The 21002-nt window shown below is 36.9% G+C and overlaps 1 protein-coding gene and 1 long non-coding RNA gene across 2 annotated transcripts; both read left to right on the top strand.

Annotated features, from left to right (window-relative positions):
* LOC108681497 lies at window positions 1-4499 on the top strand. Its single transcript, XR_001931505.2, has 2 exons — window positions 1-164; window positions 2499-4499. It is a non-coding gene; the product is annotated as an uncharacterized LOC108681497 (long non-coding RNA).
* A 2736-nt stretch (window positions 4500-7235) lies between these two features.
* LOC108681495 (pinin) lies at window positions 7236-20630 on the top strand. Its single transcript, XM_018170529.2, has 2 exons — window positions 7236-7382; window positions 19271-20630. The coding sequence occupies exons 1-2, from the start codon at window positions 7362-7364 to the stop codon at window positions 20270-20272; spliced, it is 1023 nt and encodes a 340-aa protein (XP_018026018.1). The 5' UTR covers window positions 7236-7361; the 3' UTR covers window positions 20273-20630.
* The last annotated feature ends 372 nt before the right edge of the window (window positions 20631-21002 follow it).

Below are 21002 nucleotides of genomic sequence, written 5' to 3'. Positions count from 1 at the left end.
CTTTGCAAAGGGCGCGCCCGGTGTCGTCCTCAAGGCCGGACTCGGGATCGGCGGTCCGCATGTATAAAAGGCGACGCCCGCCCTGCTTCGTCTCATTGCCACAACCCAAGGCGCTTGCTTCGTCACGCTTGATTACTTGTGCTTTCAATAACATCATGAAACTTGTAAGTGCTGCACTGAATAGAGTGATGGAGCTCCATTGTTTGTTATTTGCTGCATGCGGGAATAAATTACAGTACAATTAGGTGAAGAAACCTTAATTATTATTATTAGGCCTCTGATGGAGGGTGTATTTTTTTACTCTTCTATGAAAATTGTGCACCACCAAGTACGAAATTTCTTTAAGCAACAGAATAACATCTTACTGAAAGGCTTCATGTTATAAAAATAATTCGGTTACAGTATATGATGGTTGTCCTTTGGGTATGAGTGCATGAATGAAAACAGTGACACTGAAGGATCGAAAATGCCCGAAACATGCTTCAAATTGCAATCAATTGTAAATGAAACTGCGGCATGCTTATAGCAGCTTATCGTTTCTTATTATCCATTACCTACACCAAAGAACTGTTTTCAGTATTCTAAAACTACTTACTATCTCGTATATAAAAGGACCAGTCGATAAGCTGCATAATACTCGAGAATATTATTACGAGATCATTAATATCACTTTAGATGGAGGCAACGTTCTTCTGTAAACATTATACGACTAAGAATAAAACTTTTAGCTCAATCCAACACGGAATCAAAGTGCCTCTGTTACTTTTAGCAACGAGTGAGGTTCAAAAATTTTGCGAACAGTGGATATAAGTGAAGGGGCAAATTTTATTCGAAAATTGTCCTTACATGATGATTTTAGTGCATTTTGTTATCAAATAACCGTTTAATAGTTTAATTTTTGCAATACGTCAGCATATCCTATTGAATAAAGGTGAATATATAAGAAGTTGTGATTAGGACTAAAGCATTTTCACCTTTTATCATACGCACAACATTTATTCTTGCTTTGACGAAAATTAACAAATTCAATACTCTATAATTAAGAGTTTCCTAGTGGGCTCGAAAACTTACGTTTAGACAAATTAGCGATGTTGCTCGCAACAACATTCTGCTGGAGTAATTACGTGGTTACGATGTTCACGATATAATGAGGAGATAGCTGCTGACGTTAGAAATTGCCTGTTTCCCTGCGTGGTGCATCTCTGATCGCTCACTTACTTCATTGTCGCTGAGCAGTTCAAATTTTTCTTCCATGCAATGTTTAGCAAAACCAACAAGAGACTGATTGACACAAGTTCTGACCCAAGGGTTGAATGTATGTTCAACCCACAATTATGCTCTCAATCGAATGGGTTCCAACATAAAATTTTTACTCGAATTTTCAGTGTTTTAGTTTTAGCTGGAGTTATAATTTTACAGATGCAGACAACAGAATATAAACGACAGGTTCATCGTTATGTAGAGCAGAAATAGTACAGACGAAACACTTTCGCAGTAGTTGTGCAAAATCTTGCTCTGAGGTAATTTTGTATTAATATCAACTGACATTCCTGAAAAACTTCAGTAGGCTATCTGATTTCTGTGTGTAATTTACCGAAACAACTTAGGCAAGAAATATCTCTGAAGACAGCGTTGGCCAGATGATGGTTGACAACCATTGTCGTACGGCGCTCTTTAAAGTTTAGGTCATTGGGAAGTATTAAACTACTCATATTTTACTGCCTTTACCCTCTAGAGAACGTTAAAATAAATCCCACTGGCTTGTATACCAAGTCAGCTGATATATTTCCGCTCTCTCAAATGAACAAGCTATGCTGTATCAATATTTGATAGTAATTAGATTTGAAATTGCGCACAAATAAAATTAACTAATCCAGTTGGTGTATGGCTACTTTGTATAGGCAACAACTTAAATTCTGCTGCCAGGTGGATATCGCGAACTGCACTCTCAAATTATGAGCATAGGAGTAACTGCCGTTACAGCTCTAGTTGTACAGCTGCATCGGACGGTAGACGAGTAGCTGGCGTTCTTTGCATATCACCAGCAACGACCGTGCTGCCACAAACGTAGCGCTGAAAGCGGGCTAAAAATCTTGTACCTCTCTTACAATTTATTGATCTGATTGGAATAATATTCATTGCTATTGCATCTTGACGAAAGGTACTGTGAGATTTGTTGTTAACTATTATTTGCAGATCATTGAGGGTGAACAGCTTTTACCCCCAAGGCTTGGTAATTAAGGTAGTGACGGCAATCGGTAGAAACCATTTTAGTCTAAAATTGGCATTTAGTCTTTATTCTTGAGCAGTTTGGAGTTGTGCTGGTGACACGTAGAAACCATTTCTAAAATTGTCTAAAATTGGCATTATGAAATTAGGATGGAATTCATTTCAAATTTGCCCATTGTGTGAGAACAGTCATATTTGAGTTTGAAGTGTAATGCTTTCATTCATCTTGATTAAAAATAATAGTATTAATTCTCTTCTTTCTCGAGCAGTTTGGAGTTTTGTTGGTGGCACTATGCCTGTGTGCCGCGGAGGCGTTCACCGTCTACACTGTGCCGCAGTCGCACGTCAGTCAGCGCGTGCTGGCCGAGCCTGGAATAAGTCAGTTCCCCAGCAAAGCGGTGGCGTACAGCGCTGCTTTAGCGGTCCCTGTCCCGGCCCCGCAAGTCGTGTACTCTGATCTGCCGACCGAGCGAAGGCATACCGGTACTAAGGTCACTGTTCACTATGAACCTATCGAACAACATGGTTACATTGTTCGGTTCTAGTAGGGAGTCTGATGTGTGTAATAAGAATAATTTGTTTCTTTAAGCCGGAAATGAATAGCAGTCAAATTTGAGTTGGATGAAGATAAATAAATGAACTGTGGTTTTTGGTCACTATATTCATTGAAAATTATGTATTTTTGCTTATCTCAATCTTATGTGGATGTATATTCAGAGGTTGAGATTAAACCGTCAGCTCAAATTCGCAACATTCCATTCCATCTCAACGTAATAATTTTTGCGATGATTTTTTTATTATTTTTATAGTCTAATATTAAGAAAATCTTATGCGCTCCATTCAGAATTATTATAACTTTAAATTTCGCTCAAAGTTGATTATGTGACTATTCAGTCGAAAATTGATGAGAGGTGTCGTATCATAGTTATTTTAAGTAAAATTTTCACTCACCAATGTTTATTGACATTGTTTTCACTCACCAATGTAATTGGACCCTCCAATTTTTCTATGATTCAGTTAAATATTGTGTGGCATAGTTGTTCGTTTGAAGTGAGCAAAATTTCCCAATAGAATAACATTCTCTGGCATTACAGTATATGTACATACTTCCAAGGCCCGAAGAAACTTGCAAATCGTAACTTTAAGATTATCATGACGCAGTGTTTGTCTATTCTATTCATCGGTTGCATTTTGTCCGGGTGTGACTTCGTGAGATGCATTGAGACGATCAAATAAAATATTTATGCACGTATTATGTGTGCATATTTTTGGCCATGCTTAGCAACATCGGATGCCAAGCTACGAGTGGGACATTAAACACATTAGTTCTATGTTAAGAACGAATGATTTCATGTTGATAGAAGTCTACATAAAAATTTAACGCAATAAATATAACCTACTGATTACCTTCACTCATAGATCAAATTTTCTGCTACTAAATTGAAACGAATATCTATGTTTTTCTTGATGGAAAAATGGAAATGCTGAAACCGGTCTACTTGATTCGTAAGTTTAACCAAAACGATATCAGATTAAAATTTAGTGTCACAGGTTCATACTTCATGTTTCTTGTAGGAATTTATGTGAACAATTATGTTCGCACGACGCGAAATTGGAAGTAGGATAATATGAACAATCTCAGTATTCATTGGACATTAATCAAGTTAAATTACTTAGACATCTCCTACCTACGTTTTTCCGAGGGAAATAAGAAAAGTAAAATGGCAGAATACACGGTTCAAACCATGTTTTCCATAGTATCAGCTGCCTTACTCCATTGCGCTTGGCTTTCAAAAGGTAACCACCTCAGCGTCAAGTTCTCAACTGTTCTGAGTATAGAGCATTGTTCGCATGAATAATGTATACATCAGTGAATACGAAATTAATTAAAATTTTTAGTCAAAATTTTGAGGCCGATATGACATCGTAGGTAATTTTGCCTTTTTTGCACTACTTCTATATTAATGAAGCAATAATAGCGGGAGAAACTTTAAAAGATGCTCCAAATTTTGAAGGCCTCTTGGATTAAAAAGCTGGAATGAAATTTATGATTCCATTAACTGCGCTATTTTTACATCTGAGTATATTGCCCACTGGGCTTAGATATTCAGGTACTTTATTAATCGAACGTAACAAATTTCGTAGCACTGTTACGTGGATGGTCGAATTACGCATGTAAGGGAGCTGCACTAGTAAAGAATTGTATTCCTTTTATTACAACTAAATTCTGACTTCATCCTCATATGCGGTTCATTAAATTTATAAATCACTCAAGGGTTTCTCTTCGTAACTATGTGTTGAGATTTGTCCAATATGCTTACTCATTATATGCAAAGAAACTATAGGCACGGTTTTATGCATTTTGAAACATTGTTAATTGTGGAGGACACACGTATGTCACGTCTGAGCCGTGCGGAGTCGCGCATCTGTTGCAGGACATTCAACTAGCAAGCACAAGTTTCAACTAGCAAGTTCAACTAGCAAGTTTGTCGTCTGTCTCTGCTACTGATCATAAAATAAAATTAGTCTCCATCTGATGTCGTTCGTTTGATCATTCGCGTCCGGACAAGACGGCTTACCATAAGTCGGCATCATTAATTTCCTGGCTCAATACATTACAGCCAGTCTCTCGTCTGTCTCTGCTACTGATCATAAAATAAAATTAGTCTCCATCTGATGTCGTTCGTTTGATCATTCGCGTGCGGACAAGACGGCTTACCATAAGTCGGCATCATTAATTTCCTGGCTCAATACATTACAGCCAGTCTCTCGCTCTGGGGCAGAATTTAAGCGTTAGAATGAGAAAAAAGGCTATCTTTGGAACTGCCAACATAGATGCAATATGACCTTTCACAAATACGCAGAAAACGTAAATAACCTCACGATCATTTTTGCACACTGGCGTTCTAGGCCAATTTACGTGTGCCGATATCTTGGCTGTTCGTGTTTGGGATCGAGTGCTGAGCTGAGGTTGGGTCGGGTGGAGCCTGGGATGTGCCAGGACATGATTTGAGAGAGACTCGAGATCTCCCAGGGAATTTTCGTCGCTTATACTCATATTCTGGAATTCTGTCTCTTATGTAATTCACGAGAACTAGTTATTATACGTGCGCTTTGCAAAGGTTAACGGAACGAGTTTTGTTTTGCACTAATTTTGCCGGCAAACTAGTCAATCTAACTTGCATAGTTCATAATCATGTTTTTTATTTAGCCTTCCATGGTTTTAGGCTGTAAAAAAGCCGAAGCGCCGGGCCTCTTCCGCGAAAGTGACCCGTGGTATGACGCGTCGTTTTCGTTCGCGGAATCAAGGGACTTTTCCCCGTGAACTTCATACGTTTAATCATCTGCTGAGGTATACATTCAGTTTCATTCAGTAATCATCTGCTAATTCAGTAATTCAGTAATCATCTGCTAGTTCAGTAATTCAGTAATCATCTGCTGAGGTATACTTCAGTCATAACAAGAAGATTTCTAACGGGAAGTTTTGCTCCCTAATCCTAAAGAGAAACATCTCCCTCAAATTCTAATGCCCAAATAGAGATTTAAATATTTCTTTTATATTCCCGAATATTCCAAAATTTATGAATGTGTTTTAAAAATTCTTCAATTGCTCCTCAAGATTTCAAAATTTATCTCTTTTCCAAAAGTCAGAAATCACACTTGAGTGTAGACCAAGGTGGATTCTACTTAGCCCATATTTTGCAAATGAACAAAATGAATTAACAACGATATCAAAAGAATATCGGGAATACAAATAGTTATTTTTTTTGTAAATAAGATTACATGAATCATCAAAAAATTGTGTTCAACGAGCTTTGGGATTTAATGAAAATAATTATGACGTTCGCAAGCAATGATAGTGCGAGTTATAAATTCGAGTCACTACAAGCCTTCCCAGAAACTGCCACAAATTTCCTATTTGGCCTGGTTGGCCTTCAGTTTCGTACTCCAGTTTTCATTCCTTGAGTCATGTCTACCTCCGGCCTGAGAAACTGCTGTAAACAGTTCAATATTGAATTGCAAATTCATACAAGCTTACAACAGTTTTAACTGTAAAATCAAACATACCACTCTGCTCAAATTATAACATGTCATAATGTTAAGCCAGGATAAATTAAAGTGCTTTATATTGTAAGATCTTCCTTGGTTTGATCGGCTAAATGGATTTCATTTCATACGTTCTATCTTTGTTGTCTTAACGAGAAATTTTGAGGAGCTACATGTGAGCCGAATATATTAAATGCATAAAAATAAAATAAAAGGGTCCTCCTGTAAAAAAGTAGTGCAATTACATTCCTTGATAAAGAGTTTTTCATTTGTGATACAGAGATTAAAATGCATTTCTTTATTTATAACACGAATCACAATCAGTGCAGCACATGTGATACAGAGGCTGAGAAACAATGCCCGTGCATTTTTTAGCTCATTTTTTCACTTAGGGAAAAAAGGCGCTATTGTGCTCGTCATGTCCGTTCATCCGTCCGTGACTTCACGGACGATGCGCTCTCTGTCACTCACTGCAATGAGTACTGATCTAATTTTTTCTCTAGAAGCGGAAAATCAGTTCTCATTGAAAAAATCCCAGCATCAAAATTTCAATTAATAAATTATTCGTCTTTTCCTGCTTTGCATCCAGAAGTTCCGTTGTCAGGATTTTTTCAATGGAAAGTTATTTAGACTTCGTGCTTTCCTACTGAGTGAATCAGTTACTAGATTTATTTTATTTTTCTTCGAGTAATAAGTATCTTTTAATATTTTCCTGATCCCATTCCATTAATTTCTTTCAGGAACTAATTTACGCCTCATGTTTCAAGTACAGGAAGTTAAGACTAAAATTTTTCTGATTGGAAACAACGGGATTAGGTCCGTGTTTCCCTTGGCCATGTGATTTCTGATCTTGCCAGTTCCTGGACATTCCCCGTACTTCTGGCAGAGGCTGAAAAGTCGCTACCTTTAAATAATGCACACAGCCGCGTTGAGGTTGCCTAGCTCACTGGTGCTCAAGACGCTGCCGTGTAAACAGTGCGAAGCTCCGTAAATCCTTCGTTTTTTTCTGTGACGACAGATACGTTGTATAATATTTGTGGACTTTACCTGAATATTTTTTTACAGCGAAAGAAATTAGTTTGAAGATGACGCGACTTTGTTTATCGGTGAGTTGGAGATTCCTGTGCATTCAAATCCAGTTTCAAGTTATTGAGGAATAATAGATCTAGGACGTCTCTAAATTACATATTTATTATCTGCAGCTAACAACGCATGATCGATGCACCCTAAAAATAGTGTGTTATAGATATGATTACTAGGGAAATTCATAAAACTTCTTAAGGATGTATACCAAATTTTTATTCCTTGAAAATTCCATGACTATAATAAAAAATTCATTTCCTAGATAATTCCACAAAAACGATAACTCAATCTATGTGCATGGAGAAATTCGTCGAAATTCAAAGGTATAATGATTGTTCAATGCTCAGTTCAAAAGAGATTTATAAGATAATACGTTGCCGAGAAATTTCGCGGTATTTTTAATGAAAACTTTTCGGAGACCAGCTTCATTATCAGCTAAAAAAATTTATTTGCACAAATTCATTCGTGCCTATTCATGCCTATAAATTAAACAATACGTGGAAAGTAATTAAGGTAAAATTTTTATTCATTAACAATCTGCAGAGGGTTTAGCTATAACTTTGTTTATCTCTTGTTGGAACAAAGTTGGTAACTCTAATCCAGATGAAATTATTGCAGTGTTATTTTTCCGTTCGTTGATTCATTTTTAAATTTCCAATTAATGTTTTTATCTCAACACTCTTCAATGTAATTGCAGTGGTCATTTTGAATATAATTGCATAATTCAAAATTTTAAACTGATGAATTAGCTGGTCTCTGAAACTTTTTCATTGAAAATATGGCGAATTTTTTTCGTTACTTATTAGAGGTTGAATTTACAATAGTCACGTTATTTGATCATTATCAATCCAATTTTACTGCGAACTTTAAAAGTATTCCAATTACACAAAACAAATTTGCAAAGAATGTAAAAATTAATTAAAACCGCAGTCTGCGATTTTTTAGGCTATCATAAACCTCTAATGCGATTTAATCGTACAGAGACTCATGACCTTTAATCACCTTGACCTACAATAATTTAAGTCACGTTAAGTGCAATAAAGTCGTGCAATCAGAAAGCGTTACGTTCATTACGCTTTAGATACTGTCGCTATACAGCGTTGAGGAAAGCGGAAAAGGTCTAGTATTCTTCATTTACTTTTATGCGAGGAGTGAAATAATTCTACTTTACTTCCCCTTTTTTTAATATTTTTAGTGCTTTTTTTTCTTTTGAGGCGGAAAATGTCTAAATATTTTCAGCTTTTCATAATTTTGTTTGGCTCCATCTCTTTACAACTCTAAAGAAAACAATGGAAAATATTTTCTGCTGCTGGCCCTACGTTCTCCGTAATGACATTGCAATTCAGATAGGTTGAATAGGGAGACAATTGTACATTTTTGCTTAAAATGCGCGTTATATCGAATTGAAAAATGCTATCACACGCTCTAGATGAAGCCTTTGGCGCTTGTACATAAAGCAAACAACACAAATGATTGAAATCCAAGCACAAAACCAGGGATTAATTTTCTGTTTGAATCTCACAACAAATCTCATTCTCGTTGGATTTGTTTAAGTTTCTTTCGATCCAACATTTGACATAGCGCAGGAGTCGCAAGGAAGTGATAAGTGCGGTCGAGTGTGGTGCTATTGTAGCGGAGCGCGCCGCTTGTTTCCTGGAGTGCAACGAGCGCTTCTATCTTCATCATTTGCTCCTCATCTAAACGTATTTAGTTCATAGTTCACTTGTTAATAGGTTATCCCTGCGTTGAGTTCCTGCTCTACAACGGAAACAATTTTTAGAATGTCTTCTTCATTACTATCATGCGTCGCAGCACGCTTTGTGACTTAAGTTGGACGCAAATAATTTTGCCCAGACGTTGGCATTTTTCTCACAATAATCTTGGCAACATGGCTATTTTTCCGTACTGCCGATAAAAGCCAGCCTTATAGGTGTCGGTCACAATGCAACTCCCCTTCTAAAAGCCCTGTATTAACCGGCAGTTTCTTTCTGACCGCAAGGGCCACGCCTGCCTTTGTATCTTAACTGGGATCCCGCACTCGTATGAGCGGCGCGAACATAACGGCGTCTGTTTAGACTCGATCGCTCGGTACACGAAACTGGAGCCTGGCTGCTCGTGGGCGTCCTTGAATAGCGCACTACGTAGCATTCTTGTTCCTGCATACTATGAGCGGTGCGTTAATTTCGTGTTAATGCCCTTTGCAACCCGTGTTAGCGTGGTTATTGTTATTAGATGAATAATTCTATCTAGTGCTCGAAAAGTGTGATGCGTTCTGTAAAAAACAAACACTTTTATAAACGATAGCTAAGGGGCTGACTTTTAATCGCTTCTTATGAGCTTATACAAGAGTAAATTTTATGCTTGTAAATGAGCTCGGTTGAAAATAAATGAAGTAATTTCTTCTGTTGTCATTAGCTTTTATTATTTTTTTGTTGCAATTCCTCCTGCTTTATTTATAATAAAATGTAGTCTATTCATATCACATCAAACCCATAAGAAACAAGTACGTTGTTCGATTTTTCATTGGCTGGACAGTGGACAGATTCCTGAGAGAACGCTCCAGAACCTCGACAATGGAAAAAGGATCATTTTGCCCTGAGATCAATTCATTTCCTGTTCCTGTCACTTCTGGGAAAATTACTCACAGTGTGACTCATTCTTGGAACGTGACCGCGAACTGCGATCGTGCGGGACGATTTACAAGTGAGCTCGAATTAAAAATTAACTCTGAATAACTCAAGTTAATATGTAAAGGCAGTAGTTGAACAGATTTCAATAATTTTAAAGAACTTATTCAATCATCGCTATTAGATTTTATTTATAATGAAGTATCATCAGCTTGGGTGATTCCGATCAGAAATAGTTTGCCTGTGACCTGCTTTGGGGTGACTTCACTAATAATATATGCATCAAATCAAAGTATCAACTTCAATAGCCAAATTAATATCGATAGGCCCAACTCTTCCAAGTTGAAAATAATCGTGAAATTTAACCGAGTTTTCTACTACATAATATACATTCATGGAAATATGCTTTATTTATACACCATAAATTATCTTTTTATGCTCCAGTGTGCTAGTTTATGAGCGACAAATGTAAATTGAGCACGATTCATCACTTGAAAACGTGTTTTTTGAATGGGAACTCAATATACGCATTGTGAACCAGTTGACCTTACATTTAATTCTCATGCTTATTATTCAGCTAATTGTGTTCCAAATAAGATAATTAGCTTAAATAAAATGTCCTGGAGGCTATAGAAAGTGATTGCTGTCAGTCAGAAGCTGAGTCTTTTAGTCGTTCACTCTTCCGTCTCGAAACTCCTATTGTTTCTGGTGAAGCTTTCCATTTCGACTCAATCGAACGAATCGTTCACTTTATTCTTCCTGTGTTCTTCTTATCATTAATGCCGTTCTGTCGGCCGTGTTAGTGACGACTTTCTGTGGACCGATCCAAGAAATATTTGTGTCATTTTGATCCGATAATTTATGAGTAAAATGTTTAAATTTCATTTTTATTTAAATGTTTATTTCAAACATATTAGTTTTATTCACTAGCTATATAAATTCTGCGCATTTCTTCGTAATAAACCGAGTCCCAAGAGAATAAGTGTGTTATATAAAATAATAATTTTAGGCACTAAAAATTCGTTGAATCATTGAAACTTGATTAATAGTTCAATGTACCAGTTTCCGTAATGTATGTATGATATTATTATGTATGTATGATTATTATTATGTATGCATGATTATTTATATGTATGTATGAAAATTACGATAAAAACACTCTCGATTGAGCCTTCATTGGTCCTTGAGTGATGGCCAACTAGTGGCTTTTCGAGTAAAAAAACGAGATCAGGATTGATCACAATTAACCTTCGGAGCTTCAAGGAAAGATTGCTAAAATTGTGGTCACAAAGTTCAAGGCTAACTTGTCTTCTGAATAATTAACGTTATTTTATTATATTTGTAGATAATTGTGTGTTGAAATGGTCGAAATGTAGTCACATTGATTCAATGCAACTAATCCAATCTGCAAAAATTATTGATGAAATGTCAGAGAACAATTCAGTTCTCCTTCACTACCCTGTTGCAAACGATTACTTTACAAGTTGAGTCTACTGAAAATAAACGATTATCATCTGACAAAGGTATTATATTTGTGGAATTTGTATGTAATCTCATCGCGGATCGCCGTGTGAAAATAGTCTATTGATTGATGTAGTATTAAATTTTATAAACAAATGGCAACGTTTCAGTTTCAAATGCATTGGCTTGGTCATGCATTGCCTCGCAGACTACACGGAAATAGTCTTGGGAAACTGAGCTGAATGACGAACTAACTATTAATGTCGTTATAGTATGCGTTTTAAAGTTTCAAATAACGAATAATTCTATCATTAATCTACAGGAAATTCACTGACATTCATCATCGAATTGCAACAAGCATCACTAGATGAGCATTCAAATTATTTTCTGAGTTGCTATACAAGACGAAACCAAGCAAATTCTTTTCTTGGCTGCTTTACATGCTGAAGAAGTTCTGATTTGCAACATAGTCATTGCACAGTATTTTAAGCATTGAAAATGATTCGTTGATCAGAAATTATTGATTACCTCATCGGTTCTGAGAATATCCTTTGTTCAGGTTAGAATATAATGCGTAGTCTGAAATTAATCAACAACAAGTGAGTATATGTTTCACACAATGCTATAAAGGATTATCACCGTGAAACAAACTATGGGTTTAATTTTTTAGGTTTCATAGTAGGTCATACAGGGTAAAGTGAAACACGATCTTAAAAACATTTTTACCATTCGAAAATTTGCAAAGCCCGCCGCTGCTTACTTATTTGCATTTATTTTTATAATTGTTAAACTTCTAGATAAAATTTGTTTAGCCATATAGCTCAACATATTGCATGTTTAACCGATTTGTTAAGGAATTGCTGCAGATGTTTCACTCATCATTCCTCGTCAGGATAAGCAATTCATACTTCAGACGAATGCCAGCAATCAAGACACTGCAGCAGTACTTGGACAGGAAATATACAGTTGTTTTTGCCAGTAGCATTTAGTAGTAGGAAGCTCAATAAAGCGGAACTCAATTGTTTTGTAATAGAATTAGAATGCGTAGCAATTAAATAGAGCGTTAATTACTTCAATCAGTATTTGCAAGGCAAGCGCTTCATAACCAGAACTGACCACGCTCTTCGCTACAGTGGTTGCGACAGAACAAAAACAAGAATTTATCAAAAGAGGTGATAAATTTCTAGCGGATTTGTTCTCAAATTTTCCTGGTCAATTAAATGAAAATCAGGAGTATGTAATAGAATTAGAATGCGTAGCAATTAAATGGAGCGTTAATTACTTCAATCAGTATTTGTATGGCAAGCGCTTCATATCAGAACTGACCACGCTCCTTTACAGAGGTTGCGACATAAGAAAAACAAGAATAAGCGCCTGTCAAAGTGGTCATTTAGTTTACAAGAAAACGATTTTGTGATAATATTTACAAAAGGAGGTGACAATTTTCTAGCGGATTTGTTCTCAAAATTTCCTGTTCAATTAAATAAAAATCAAGAGTCATTCAAAAATCAGCTTGAGAAACGTGAAAAAATAAGTGTTCTGTTTCGCTATTCAAGTCAGATAGAGATTTGTGTTTAATGTTTCATAATAATATATTTTAATGAGTAGACTTCCATTTACAGTAAACACAATTACTATTCGTGCGTAAACCAAACACTATCTCGAAAAATTTGATCACTCATAGTGGGCAGTGTGAGCAAACTATGAATCCGCTCCTTGAGAGACCAGAACGAACCGGTCCATGCAGCGCAGCTTCCCGCATCGTACATTCACTGGGCTGCAAAACTTTTTTCTGATCAGTAGGCAATGTCCTGATCCGGGCTAATGTGAGAGAAATCCACAAATACTACGTCTGAAATTCCAGCATACATTATTTATTATCGTAGCATTACTAAAATCATTTATTAAGTTTATTAGACAATTTTTTATTTTTCTTTCAGTTGACAACTTCATTATAAGCATCTCGCCTATTCATAACTTCACCCACGCATCCAACTGCGAAAAAATTTTCCTTCCCCAGAAATTCAAGTTCATATCCGTTTAAATTTTAGACTATCAGTAGAAGTATTTTTCTGCCAGATCAGAAACTTATAGCAAAGATTATTTAAGATCATATTCGTATGTAGCATGAGGAGTTAGTAGTTGTACTGTTGGTCGTTCAATCGATTTTTTTCTCTGAGTTATACCTGAATGTTAAAGAGTTACAGAGCTGTTGACTTTCACTGTTCAAAAGTTTCCGTAGATCGTTTCTGCAGCTCCTACAAGACCGGAGTTCCCAGAACAGTTTCCTTATCGGGATTCAACTTTCATCATGACTAAACCTTGCATTCGCTCGTCGCCACCTCGAAGCAGCTGCGAACTAAACGTTCTTAAAAGTTGCTGGTGCTTTCCGGTGCTCTTATTTAGTACAACTTAATAGTATAATTTTCAAGCAATGTGAAAACTAAAAGCAAAGCGTAGTTTTTATTTTCAAGCAATGTGAAAACTAACAGCAAACAAATCTCATTTCTTTATTACTTATCCATACCTCGATTTTGTCTAGATCTGTGCTACTCATTGCACTTACGCGAAAATCAAGTTCCCAGTTTGCAAGTTGATTGCAAACACTATTGTGAAAGCTCGTGTTCTATAAAAATTGCGGAAAATTTGCTATGCAGAATCAGGCAAAGCCTTCATAAGTGATTGTAAATTGTTGTTGATGGCTTGCGGCTGATGCGACAGCGCAGTGCTCGCTGTCTGGGAAGGAGCAACCATTTCATCACTGAATATTTCCATTTAAAAATTGACGAACTACATGTAATTGTATTTCCCTATGTTTTTGGCTTTATATTTTATATATCTTCTTGTGCTTTCAGAAACCGTTTGCGGCATGTTCAATAAAAAGAGAAAATTAATAATGGTATTGGACATTGGACGCGTAAATTCAACAGTTGACAGAAAATTGTGACGAAGGGCGACGTGTAAATTAAAGCTTCAAATCAAAGTTTCAATTACCAAATTAAAACTTCAGTTGAGGTCGTCTTCGGTGGTAATGGTTTTCACGACTAAAAATCGTATCTTAAAAGACAACAATGAGAGGCGTAAAATTAATTGTATATACATGGAATGGTGATCATGTTTTTGAGCCTTAAAGTTTCTTTATTCGTGAAATGAGAATCTCATTTTATTGAAGAAAAATGAATTTAATTTTTCTAAACTTCATCTGTTCGAAGGTTAACCATTCACGTTGATCTGAAATGACAGTAAAAAATCGAACCTTTGCGTCCATTCTCATTTAGTCGAGCAAAAACCTGGAAGCAAATTTGAAAATTTTCATCGAAATGAAAAATCGATCAACTCATGCATACATTTTTTCTGCATCGTCTATCCGTTTTGAAAATACACGGTTAACGTGCAAGCAATCTATTGCGATTGTGTTCGTTCATGATAACCTAAATTTAATTTTATTTTTCAACCCAGTAAATTCTCATAGTCCCTTAAGTAGTTCTTAAAATTAACTTCAGGCATTAAACAATTTACTCAATGTATTTATTTAGAGCCTGGTGATATTTTTAGTGCCGGAACTTTTTGAATATTACTTGCGGTGTAAAGTCCTTGAATACTGCATCTTCCTGTGGTTATGCCAGGAAGCCAGAATAACAGTCCAATGAGAAGCGAGTTGTTGCTTCAGGCCATTGTAGAAATTGTTGAGCTAAATGATGTTTTATTTTAAAATTCCTATTATTCAGTTAGCTCAAGGGCAAACAATTTATAATTACCATTACTATCGACTATTTTAATATATATTCTTCTTCTATCACTCGTAACTGTAGCTAATTAAGAGACACTGAGGCATGACTCCCATGAACTCGGATGATATTCACTCACATTTCATTGAACCTCAGCGTACGTACGTGGGAGAACTAAGAGTGCAAACTTCGTGGTGCTGTGAGCGGCAACTCCAAAAAAGACGTTCGTGCAGTAGAAGAGCGAATAACTGTACACTGATAAGTGATTGCTCCTAGTGCAGCGAAGAGCGGATTTAATTTGTCGTCATACGTAAAGTCTTGGTGAGCACTCGGCTATAAAGAAGTTGATTGATGATGCGCTCGCGACGTACTTCCTGTAATCGGTATTTGTTAAGGGACTGAATTTTACATACAACTGAATTTTAATATATATTCATATATCAAACATGAATTGCGGCCGTGTGGACTTTACATTGTATTATTAACAATTGAATCTAGATTAAGTATTTTTAACCAAATACGAATATCAAATCTGGTACATGAAAGTCTAATCTCCATGTAATGCAATTTATGCTATGATATCAGAACGTTTCATGTTGGTAAAACGTTCGCATAATGATTAAGAAATACAGACAACTTTTTCAGCGAAGCGAAACTCTCGAATTCCCCGCCATACGTTCAGAGTCGACTTGGAGCGTCCATGAGCAACCGCAGCTTTAGTGCTGGAGTGAGTCGCCAGCTGCGCTCACGTAGCGTGTCTACTGACTGGCAGCTTTAGTGCTGGAGTCAGTCGCCAGCTGCGGCTCGCGAGACTTGGCTACTGACTGGCAGCTTCTTTGGTGTTATGTATTGAAGGTCAAGCCTGTGAATTTACAGAAAATTTGCGATTGTTGAGTTGTCGCGTCATCCTTGAGACGTCAGCTGCTGAAATGAACAGTTCAGGCGCTTTTGTTGAATCAACTGCATGCAAATGTTAATTAAAATAAACAAATGAATCCAGAATGAAACTAAATGAATTTCCAGCTTTTCACATTTGCCGCTGCGTAATTGTGAGCTCAATTTAAGTTTTTCTAAGGTTGCGGTTCCTTTTAATCTTGCATTAGGCTTGACGCATTGTTCACTACGCACAACTGGATTCTTTTACGAATATTCAACCCACGACTTGGTGATCAGAACAGAATGGGTTCAAGATTATGACTTATTAAGTATCTATATTTTATTGCAGTAACGAGATAAGGATCAAAACTGAGTGATCTGTTGACTTAATAATCGAGATTTTACTTAATAAACAAGAATGATTTTAAGGAGTTAAAATTTTATTAGAAAAATAAAATGCAGCACAAATTTCCAATTCGTTTAATTCAGCCAGTATTCACAGTTAGGATAAAAAATTAATGCCGAAGGCCGCATTTGTGGCGCTGAACATCAACATTTACTCATGGTTCTTGGGTGAGGTTCCGTCATGGCAGAGACGACTTATTCTAGCCTCGTTGCGTGATGGTTTTGTCAACTACATTAGGTCCGCTATAGGCGCATGCATTTTCTTTATACTGTATGTAATTTGAAGCTTCCAAGTTTCATAACTTTAGCCGTGCAAATTCTTGGAATGTCCGCTACATAATCATAATCTATTTTGCTTGTTGGCTACTTTGTAATGCCTCTCTATGTAAATATAATTTACTCTATAATGCGTCGATAATTTTACGATTTCATATGAACCAACTTGGCATTAAACCTCAAATTTAAATCAGTTTGTGACGCTGCGTGAGCGAGCTAAAAATATAGAAAGTTTTAGGAATGAAGTTAATTTTTCGGGGTTATTGAATTTTTGAATTGAATATTCAAAAAAGTACCTGAAAGTAGTTTCATTTTTTCACTACTTGATGCGAACGAAATCATTTTTTCTTCTTTATCCAGAATCTTTGAAAATTTTTTTATTTATTGATATTTGTATGCTCAGGCTAAATCTTCATAGTATCAACGCATGCTCATACACTTTATAATTTCTAAGGTCGAATTCAGTGCAATCTTTTGGTCATGGTGGAAACAAAGGCTGGAAATAAACCTCACTCTTACAAATTCATATACTTAATTGTGAGCGTGACAAAGAATCTAATTCTTTAAGAAGACTCTTAAAGGCGAGGTCCACTTTTCACATACTGATATGAAAGGATAATAAAAACTTCATTCATGCAAAAAGACAAAAAAATCATCACATGGAATAAGGATATATTTGAATGCGCTTCAAGACAAAATAGTTGTAGGTATACTGAAATAGACATGCGTGAGTAAAAAGTTTAATATGATCCATAAAGAGCAGAAGATCCCAAACGAACGGACGTGCTCAACAAGACAAGTACAATACTGTAATTAGGAAGTTTGGTTACGTACGAAACATAGACAATCCTATACAAAAAAAAAGTATTTATGTCCAGTTCTTTAACATACAAGCACAATACCTTAAAAAGAGAGTTTTTTTTGTGCTCAAGAAGACAAGCAATATCCTATACTATGAGAGATTTGCGACGATCAACGAAGCAAGCACAATCCCCTACATAGATAGATTACATAGAGCGCGTCACAAGGCAAGCACAATCTTCAGCAAAAAGCGACTGCGTTTTAGTTGTCAAACGAGTGGACGGGACGCCGCCACGATGGCGATCAGGCGGTCCTCTCAGCGACCTTGACGCCTGCCTCTGTCCAGTGACTTCAGTCCTCTGTTGCTGCTGCGACTACCGCTGCCGAGGTTCTGTTGCTGCTGCAACTAAAGCTGCCGAGGTTCTGTTGCTGCTGCGACTACAGCTGCCGAGGTTCTGTTGCTGCTGCGACTACAGCTGCCGAGGTTCTGTTGCTGCTGCGACTACCGCTGCCGAGGTTCTGTTGCTGCTGCGACTACCGCTGCCGAGGTTCTGTTGCTGCTGCAATTAACTACAGCTGCCAAGGTTCTGTTGTTGTAGCTGCTGCAACTGCATCTGATGTTGCACCTATTGTTGCTGCAGATACAGCAGCTGATGTTGTCTCTGCTGTTGCTAGTGCAGCTGCCACTGCATACCTGCTTCTAGTTCTATACGTAAGAACCAAATCTTGTTGCCGCTGTTACGCCAGCAGGTTACGTTATGTCTGTTGCTGATGTCACTACTACGATCAGTGCAATTGCTGTTCATGCAACCGATGAAAATTTTCAGGTCGTTGCTTCCTGTGATGTGCGTACAAAAAGTAGACCGAAATTATTTATTATTGTCTGCATGAAACTATGAATTCACCACAAGGTGTAATAAGCCCATATAGGAAATGAATTTTAATTAAGAAACACATCTTAATGTCAATGAATTGCGAATTATGTTCTGTGGAGCATTAATCAGTGTCATTGGAGGTCACTGAAGATTCGTTGCCTCAATGTTGGAATTGTTAGAGCGTTGTTCAAGAGTCGTGTGAACCTCGTTACGCAGAACTGACCTCGCACGATTCTGGCAACTTCATTTCATTCTCTTAGTGATTCAAATATTAACTATGTACCCAATCAATGAAGATATTAATTTTCATTGTCAAATACAAATGAAATAATACGAATTGATAAACATATATATAATCGAAACACCGATCATGGTTTTGCTTTACTCAGACGTTCGTACGTGACGAGCAGATATACTGTACATGTATAGCACCTCAATTTTTTTTAATTCGAACTCTAGGTTTAAACGTTTAAAACAATTCAGTCGACAACCCTTAATCAATATTAGATACTCAAATACTTGAATCAATTTACTACAGATTTGTTAGTGATGTTGGTACGAATAATAATTAATGGCATTATTCCGATCTAACTCGTGAGTTTTGCGATAACCTTAAATTTCCTTTTATCCCATTGTTTGATAAAAAGTATCAATGATAAAACTTTCGTTCTAGTTAAGAATTCTTCGCTGATAAACTTTACACACGTTGTTAGCACAGGCTCATTCGTTTAATAACATTGCGTTATCATAAGCTATACATACATGCAAATAAAAATATATGACACTTATTCAAACGTTTATTTCAGATTGTGTAAGGAGAATTGGTTTTAGCAACCATGGTTGATTGAATTTTTAATTGCAGGTGCTGTCCGTTATTGCGGTGTTGGGCCTTGGTTCTGGACGCGTGCTGGACCGAGATGCTCAATCGTCAGGCGACCGCCACAATGAAGTTCTCGAACTCTTGGCAAAAGCTGACCCTTCCGAAAATGACATCTTCGACGAGACCGTTCCAGAAATGGAGGAGGAACCTGAACCAGCAAACAGCCGTAGCCCCACTCAGCACATTCTCGAAGAATTATCCAGACCTAAATACATCGATGCATCCGAATTTCGCAACGTCGAAGTATTGCCACCAGCTCTCGACATCAACCGACAGCTAACGCTGCTGGCGGCGTCCAAACGAATCCGGCCGCCAGTGGAAATCGTTCACCAGCAAGAAGAACCTGTTTTAGACGAAGAACTTGTCAAAGTGTTCTATCGTCCTGGTTCTCCTCTATTCAGAGATGATTTCCCCTCAGAGAGCATAGATTACATTATTGAACCTCTGGAATCGGAGGTAGTATCCAATTCCACTGATAAAGTCTCACCAAGAATTTCTACATCAGTGTCAGTATCTAGGTCAATTTCTTATTCGAACGGTAGTTCAGCCGGATTAAATGTCCCAGCAAATGAGACTGTTTCATCGTCAACATTTTCTACTACCATTGCTTCCATCACCTCAGCTACTTTGTCTACAACGCCCATCGCGAAAACATCAAATGCATCAGCCGCAGCCTCTGCTACAACAACAGCGAGCTCTCCAGTAGAAAAGTTCGATGCTGAATCCTTACCTTTGGCTGAAACAACGGCCGAATTCTCACCCTTAATCGCTGAAGAAGATCCATCGTATGTGGTGGTGGGAGAATACCCTCCTTACGTAGAAAGCGATGCATTCAGACTAGCAGAACCCTCCGAATATCCAGTAGAAGGAGCGTTGTCACCTCTCGCTCACATCCTCGCCGGCTTTGGGGGGGAACATGGACCTTTCGGGGGAGATGTGAGGCGCGACGGTTTCATTGAAGGGTTTAGACCAGATGGGTTTTAGTTAAGTGAATTATAAACGATGAGTTGGGAAAAATACGTGAATAAAAATGAAAGGTTTCACGATATTTTTCCGCCACTTGGGCAAGCTCAGTAAACAGATTCGAGAGAATATATTCTTGTGTACCTTCGCAGTTGAAACAACTTTATGATTACCATATAGTTTTTAACTTAATAAGCATTAAATGCGTACACAACTGATTACTTAAAGATTTACAACATTACCTTCATTAAGGGTAGAATAAAACTTTCACGTTTAATGTAACCATTGAACATATACTGTATAACTATTGTACTGTGATATTGAAATGTTCATGTATATCGTATTAGAATGTATTATTTTGATATGAAAATATCGGAATTTATAGTTAAATAATGAAAATAACTAGAATCATGATTTTTTCCTGTGAAAAAGAAAAAGTTTTACTAAATAATATAAACTACGAATTCTAAGAAATTCATTTTCTGAGAAGCAATCATGTCTTATAATTAAGTTAACCACACGTGTATCAATTATTTTGTTCTCATTCTGTGCTTTATATGTTTACCATTAACCTAGAAGATAACAAGTTTCATGCAATGAAAGAGCTCTCTTTAATTTACATTATTCTATATTACCGGCATTTATAGGGTGCTCTTTTTCATATGTTTCATCTCCTGTTCATCTGAAAAAAACTCATTGGCTGCAGGCGTGTTGTCTGAATAATATGATCGAAGTAAGTGCAGAGATTCTA

This window comes from Hyalella azteca, unplaced genomic scaffold (assembly GCF_000764305.2).
Source record: "Hyalella azteca isolate HAZT.00-mixed unplaced genomic scaffold, Hazt_2.0.2 contig9625, whole genome shotgun sequence".
In the NCBI taxonomy this organism is placed as follows: Eukaryota; Metazoa; Arthropoda; class Malacostraca; order Amphipoda; family Hyalellidae; genus Hyalella; species Hyalella azteca.
Note: the sequence above shows the minus strand (reverse complement) of the source record. Positions and strands in the feature narration are given on the sequence as shown.